At 36.1% G+C, this 7,821-nt stretch overlaps 1 protein-coding gene across 1 annotated transcript; it reads right to left on the bottom strand.

Moving 5' to 3' along the window:
* Window positions 1–1,365: 1,365 nt before the first annotated feature.
* On the bottom strand, window positions 1,366–2,605 carry LOC120012506 (disease resistance protein RPS4B-like). The gene is made up of 2 exons (XM_038863936.1): window positions 2,420–2,605; window positions 1,366–2,304 (listed from the first exon to the last, which is right to left on the bottom strand). The coding sequence occupies exons 1-2, from the start codon at window positions 2,603–2,605 to the stop codon at window positions 1,795–1,797; spliced, it is 696 nt and encodes a 231-aa protein (XP_038719864.1). The 3' UTR covers window positions 1,366–1,794.
* Between the last annotated feature and the right edge of the window lie 5,216 nt (window positions 2,606–7,821).

Raw genomic sequence — 7,821 nt, 5'->3', positions numbered from 1 at the left:
GATGTTATTCCAATATTATCCCTCATTAAATAATTGAAATAGTAAATAAATTAAATTCAAATAAATTGATAATTAAGTAATTTATAATTTATTATTATCTTTAATTAATTTAAAAGTTATTATATTATTTTTAATAATTAAATTGTTTGTTTGGATTCAGTGTATACAACAAATATGCATAATACCCCTACACGTAATTTATTACAAAATGCTACACAACACAAATGTTAATAGCAAAAGTACAACCAAACACCTACTCAGCATTCAGCCAACATTTCTGCTACTAAAATTGTCCAACATTTCTGTTACCACTATTTCTACTAGCATATCTGCTACTTTACAAATGCTCTACCAAACTAGCCCAATATATTCTATGGTTATATATGATCCGGCGGCTGATCAATGGAGCTGAATTCTTCATTACACCAGACCCTATTTTTGGGGTAGAGTATATGCATCATTTTTCGATCTCGCAATAATTTCTGTAACGTTCAATTCAGATTTTTTCTTCTTGTTAATTAATTAAGAAAATTATTCGAAATAGAAAAATTAGAGTTGTTTATCAATTTCCTCCATTTGATTTTAGTAACATATTGTTATACAAATACATTTGGCTTAAATGTAAGCTCTTGCGGAAGATAAAATTTGCTAAAATACCTTGTGCATGTTCAACGTAGAGATTTCGATAGCTATATTACCATTCGTTTCATTACATGCGGACCTGTAGTCACTCCTTTTCGGGTATGCACAAAATACACCGATAAAACACCACCATAAACCGCAAACTATGCATGCCAGGTAAATGACAGTTCTAAAGCCTTACTTTTTCAACCATGCCAGAAAATGAAATTTAAAAAAACAAAGCTGCGATATTTGACATAATTATTGGACAGTAGAATGGCCTGACAATTGTTCAATAGACTAACACTAACTCTAAAATTTTGAAACCTACTCAAAAAGCAAATTACGTAACCAAAAAAGTATTTACAACTCTTTTCATTTCATCTTTTCTTCTTAAGAACAAGTTATCCCCTTCAAGTCAGTCAAGTGATACTCAACCAGCAGATTAGTATTCAAACAGCTGCACACCTTCCATCCATTATTTAAGCAAAAGATTACAGAATTCAAGAGACAACCAACACCAACATTCTCTGCCTTGAACGATCATCTACATCCTCTGCTGAGCTTCTAGCATAGCTGCACTCTTGAAATGTATATATGAGAAGACTAAAAGCAAAATAAAATCAATGAGCATTATCATATATAGATATTTCTTCTTGACATGAATGCTTTCTAACATAGCATTAAAAACATGATAAAAGATCAGAAACAGAAAGAAGCCAGAGAAGGTGACTTACTCTTGTAAAGAAGAGAAATTGTGCTGAAACAGGATCAGAACTGGATCAAATTGTAGGCCCCCCTTTTGAGTTGATTTCCATTGGTCAACATATACATCCTGGCTTCAAGGACGACTGGTCGGATCATGCCAAGGAGAGTTAGGTTGGATCATTGAAAGTCTATATCCATCTTCTCTGCCGTGGGGAGCTCTTTTGACCTTACAATAGTTTCTCGAAACTTTTCGAGTTGATTTCCGTCGGACCGTCAGAAATTTAGTAAATCTAAACGTATTTAGCTTCCATTTCATTTTCTTCCTACTTAGTACAGGAACTAAATTTTCAACAGGGCTGTCCACATTGCAACTATCGTCATTATGGCCTCCATTATCTTTAGCATCTTCTATATCTGATTCTTCAACATCATCATCCATGCAATCTGGGTTTAAGGGGAACTGGGTCAGATCACCACAAGGAGAGTTAGGTTGGACCACCGAACGACCATGTCTATTTCTATGTCATGAGTGTATTGTAAATGCATCCCACACTCTTTGATCTTAAAATCCTTATTTCCGGCATATTCCCCAATACCGAATTCAATTGTGATCTCATCCACATCATCTGCTTCTTCGGGTATCCTTCTCCAATAATTTATCCATGATTCATCATAATTTAAAATGACATGATTCGACCAAATAGCATCTCGCAGTACCGGACAAAACTCCAAACCGTGATAAACATTGAAGCTGTCACCTCTGTTGGTTCTTATATGGCAATTAGAGTTAAGACCACAGTCAATGTACTTTGGGAAGTCCTTGCATTCAAGAACAATGCTGAAAACCAAGCAAACGAACTCATCATTAAACCAATGTGTAGGAAGCTTTGAAGCTAGTGAGGATCCCCAGCTTTTATAGTTGAACCAATCTGGAACGTCACCTCCTGGAAAATTGATCCCGGATGAAATAAAATTCTGCATCATCATAATCAGAATTTTCTTTAATCATCAATTTTATTTTAAAATATGTATATAAATGCAGAGAGAGACCCATATTGAGAGAGGAAGAGAGAAGAGAGAGAGAGACTACTTCGCTTCCCGGATAATTGGCTTTCAAGTGTAGCAACTTCCATTCTAAGTCTGCCACTATGCTGTTTCGTGCATTTCGGTCCAATTTCCAGCAATTTAGAAATTGAAATTGAAATTCAACCGGCAAACAATCTGGGCGAGAGTCAAATACTCTTCTGGCTGTCGTGGATAAAGGACTTGCCACCATTTCTAGTGATATGCAATTATCTGCATATATATATATTCGACATTCATCTGAAGCTGGGGCAGTGATTGAAGCCTCTTGCAGTCCACCGGGTCAAGCAATCGGAGATTAGTAAGCTGTATGATGGTAACTGGGATTTTCTGAAAATCATTTCCAGAGAGATTTAGAGTGCGTTTGGTTTATTTTCTGTTTTTATTTTCTATTTTCTGTTTTCATTTTCTGTTTTTCATTTTCTATTTTCTATTCTCTGTTTTCTAAGCAAGAGAAAACATGTTTGGTTTAAAAAAGATGGAGAAGATGGAATGAAGAATAAGAAAAGAGCTGAGAGAGAAGCATCAGTTTGAATGTATTTCAGATACAAACGGATAGATTTGTACAAGGCATACATAGCCAGCTACAGAACCAGACAGGGACAACTAAAGGTCAAATCTTTTGACCTGTATACAAGAATAAATCAATTCTTTTAAACAAGTAAAAGTGTTGTTGACTTGTGACAAAAGACCAACAACCTATTAGCCCATAAAGGGAAAGGCCCAAACAATACAACCCACAATGAGAGCCCGAACCCAATTGGTCTGACTGTCTGAGGCACAAAGACGCAAAGAAGCCCTAGATGCTCTAGACCAATTTCAGAAAAACACCGTGAGCGATATCGAAGAAAGCCACAAAGAGAGCCAATTTGTCATGGGAACAGCACCGGCGTTGGTTCTCGATGTGAGAGTTTATAGATTGGCTCTGTAGTCCATTGATTATGGTTGGAGTCGAAACGGAGGCCTATGTAATCCGGATTGAAGAAGAGGTCGCCGATAGGGACGACTATAATGAAGGTTGAGACCAAGGAGATATTGAGACGGGTAAATTCGAAGAAGAAGAGAGAAAAGGTTGTGGGGAGAGAGAGGGCCACCATTAGAGGTTGACGTCGATGGGAGGTATGGTGCTTGCCATTGAAAGGAGATGAAACAGAGGGCAATAGAGACAGAGAAGATCGAAGCTCACAAAGGGAGGAGGAGGTGGACGAAAGGGGAGTACGAAGACGGAGATGGGATAATTCCCGTGTTTTCTATTTTAGAAAACGACTTTCTGTTGTTTTCCAGTTTTCTACTTATTTTCTATTTTTTTGTTTTCTGCATTTTCTAATTTTGATAACCAAACGCGTTTTCCAAATATTTTCTATTTTCTAGAAATGGAAAACAGAAAACACATAGAAAATGCTTAAACCAAACGCACTCTTAGGCTTACCACCGTAGATAACCAAACAAAAAGGTCAGTTAACTCCGTCAGATGTATATTAACATCTTGTTGATGCTCCCTTTTCTTCGATGGAAGATGCATACTAAAATTCCGGAGCGATTTCAGTTTATAATGCTGATGGGAAAATTCTTACGCCCCTTGAACTGAGCAAGTTCCAACGAGACTAGGGATTTGAGATTGCAGATTGTTGATGGAATTTCTTCGATTGCAGTCCCATGTAAAATTAAGATGAATCTTATTTGCACCCCCACTTTTGCTAAGTACACCCCAAAAATCATAAAAACTCATCATCTATTCAACACCCCTCCTGACCCTACCATTCCCCTTTACTATTTCTTTTTTCCTTCGTTTTCCTTGTCTCTCTTCTGCTTTGGCTTTGCCCTCTGCAACACCTCACCAACAGTGCTTGTTCTCTTCCTCAAAGCCATGCTCCTCAACCTACCACTTCCCCATTCTGCAGCAACATCACCTTGCCTCGCCTTATCCCCACCATGATCTTTCTCCTTCAAATCCCCATTTTTGTTGCGGTCAACCACTTTTCTGCTCAAACCAACATTACCCATTTATTTCTCGATCTCAAGCCACCAATTACCTCACCAAGATCATCACTTGCTTTCCGCTTTGAACCCACACTGCTCCTCGGTCTCTTACTCCAAACCCTCCTCCTTTAACAAATTATGCCCCAAATACCTCCTCTCAAACTGGTGCAACGACCTACACCTCGAGACCCTCGGTTGTATACTTGCCTGTGATGACCTTGTGCACAACTTGGTGAGCACTGGAGGTCAAGTGAGCACTAGAGGTGAGAAGGTTGGGAGGGTAGAGAAATGGCTGCCACTACAATGGACAGGGTGCAAGTAGTAAAATCTAAAAAAAAGAGAAAATGGGGTGAACTCATAATTGTTTTAATTTAAGCTGGGGTTTATTTAGAATGGGGTTGTACTTAGCAAAAGTGGGGGTGCAAATAAGGTTCATCAAAATTAAATCTTGGATTTTCAATGGTACCTCTGGAAATTTCTTGATAAGGGAACATCCCCCAAGATATAGGCTGTTCAAGATTTGTAGCTAGTGAAAGGTCTGGAATTTCAATCAACTTGGTTGAATAATTGAGATTAATCTCTTTCAAATGAACAAGATCTGCCACAACAATTCGAAAATATCATTTAAAACATTACATCATAAATAGTATAAGACCATTTTACTTAATATTTGATGTGGAGTTTAGTACCCGCTAAAAGTATAACGATTCTAAACCCAAATTATACTCGCAAGTGCACGAATCAATTGTAGTATAGAAGTGGCAAATACGAGTGTCGTACCCACAAGGACTGAATATTAAATATATGCAATTCCAACTCTTTGTAATTATCAATGGAACAAAATAAATAAGGATTAACACAAATAAACAAACACTAGGGATCCGATTTCACCAACTCTATTGTATTTAAATTATTTAGCCGACAATTATCATTTCATTCATGCATGTCAAAGATCAAGTCCCCTAATTTATGTAATAGTCATGGGCATTTGACTTACCACGTCTATTCCCAATTGCAACCATCCATGGGCATTTGGATTGGCTAGGACAATCAAGAATGCATTAGGATTTATGGTAACTTATGTAGCGATCACAAAGATCCTAGCATATGGCATTTATGTCTAGGTAACTCCGGTATTAATTGCAAGAAGCTGGTCTCAAATTGGACATGGGCATTTGCCTCAATTTGCATCATGGTAATCAAACCTAGATGGTAGCTAAGCATCAAGATTTAATTATCAATAAAGAATAGCTAATTAACACTTGACATAGCATAAATAAACTAATAATTAATCAAACCAAATTTATTTAGATACAATAGAGTGGATCCGTCATCACCCTAGTAAGAGGATTAGTTCCTCATACTAGGTTTATACAACCAACAATTGATCTCACAAAATTCTAGAAAGAATATGTGAGCAAATTGTTGTAAAAGAGAAAATAAAACTCAAGAACTCACTCCTTGATTTCTTTCTCCTCTTCCTCCTTGATTTCTTCTCCTCTTTCCTCTCTGATTTCTTCTCTGGTTTTTGTGATCTCCACTTATCCGTGATCCCTCTTCCTCCTTTATAGTAGTGAAAATATACTGAGGAAAGTCTTCACATGATTTCCTTTAGCGCTGTGTTTTGAAGACTTTCGGATAAAAGTTGTGCCGCCTACATGAAAATCAATACAGATGTTAGACAATTATACATATATATATATATATAAAACACTATTCACTTTTTGACTTAAACGTAATATGTATATATATTTTATATAAACACACACACACTATATATATATTACTATTACGTTGGACTTGGGCATATATATATATACACACATATATATCTATATATATAACTATTTATATAAACATATATCTATTTAACACTACTTATATATAGATTTTTGTACGTTTATCACAACCCCCAACCAGCTTATTGCTAGTCTCTAGTAATGCAAGCGATCGGAAAATTCATGTCATATATGTAAATAATCCAATTATCTCATTAGTATGAATGTATTCAAGAATTCACCACCCACTATTACTGGAACAAATTATTCTGACTAAATCTCATATCACCCATTCTATCTTAGCGTGATGTGTAGTGCGTAGCGAATTTAACATAAATACGTGGCTTTAATTTAATATTAACACAAACACAATATCACAAGAATCATCAGATTCAATGAATAATTAATATCAAGGGATTTTATTTATTGACTTTTTTTTTTTTATTTATTTTTTATTTTTTTATGTGACTTGTGCAATGCTCAGTCTTATTAAGCTTTCTAAATGACCCTTGTAACAAGCGTTCAACCAATGACTCCCAATCCAGTTGGCTCAGGGCATTAGGTGTAAAGACACCCCAACGGGTTTAATAACTCGAGTCAAAAAGGCTACAAAACTTCGCTTGTCACATAGGTTGATGTCTTGATTTTTCTACCTTTTTACGCGAACACTCACTGCTTACTGAGGCAAGAGGCCCGGTTACTCAGCAGAAAACTCAAGACACCCTTATTATAAACTTTTTTTTTTTATTATATATATATACATGTATCCCAAGATATTAATATTCAAAGAATTCCAATTCAACTCAAGAAAATCACAATATTCATAATTAATCTCAAATATCATACCCAAAATGTAATTCTGTGCAATTGATCCAATTATTAAATAGAATAGGTGAGACAAAACTAAAGTCAGAAAAAATCCACAAGTGATTATGGGTTTCAACTCAAATTATTATCCACACTTCAGAGATATTCAGACCAATTCAGAAATATGTAAAACATGACTTCCAAATCACAAACAATATATTTTTTTCAATAACTAAACAGAATATTTAACAAACAAACGGTTCTAAGACTCAATATTCCCAAAGCACCGCAAACAAACGGAATTTGTCTCAACACCAATCCTTGAGACTGGATGCTAGGTTACTATCAACCTAACTAAAGAGATGTACCCCGTAGCAAAGGGTAAAAGGCTAACAAGGCCTTACAATAGGTTGTCATTCTCTAAGAGTTTCTGGTCGGCTCAATGGAACCCAAGCCAAGGTCAACAGTCCTTTGTATCTCCACTTTGGGGCTTTACAATTATGGACATTTCGTCCAGTCCATGCTTAGGACTCCCAAATACCTTATCGGTGGTTGTTTCCTGGACAAACTACTAATTACTTAGCTGGTTGAGTTGGCATCCCTCTAAGAGATCAACTACAAGTGTTTCAAGCTTGCACCTAAGGTAGCACAGCACTTGCCTCCTCTAGCTACATTTTTTTTTTTTAAATCTAACAATCATTTCCTCCCCCACTTAAAAGTTCGCATTGTCCTCAAGGGGAAAAAAAAAAACTAAATATGAAAATGAAATATGATAAACTGTGGTTCAGAGAAATACAACCTGATGCAAAAAATTTGGATCATTGGATTGCTATGTTTTCAATGC

Source organism: Tripterygium wilfordii, chromosome 13 (genome assembly GCF_013401445.1).
Source record: "Tripterygium wilfordii isolate XIE 37 chromosome 13, ASM1340144v1, whole genome shotgun sequence".
NCBI classification, from domain to species: domain Eukaryota; kingdom Viridiplantae; phylum Streptophyta; class Magnoliopsida; order Celastrales; family Celastraceae; genus Tripterygium; species Tripterygium wilfordii.
The sequence above is the reverse complement of the archived record's forward strand: the minus strand, read 5'-3'. Positions and strand labels throughout refer to the sequence as shown.

Coding starts and splice junctions, on each gene's coding strand:
- LOC120012506 (XM_038863936.1), bottom strand. CDS start 2,605: ATGGTGGCAAGTCCTTTATCCACGACAGCCAGAAGAGTATTTGACTCT. Junction 2,305..2,419: donor CCAATTATCCGGGAAGCGAA/GTAGTCTCTCTC, acceptor ATGATGATGCAG/AATTTTATTTCATCCGGGAT.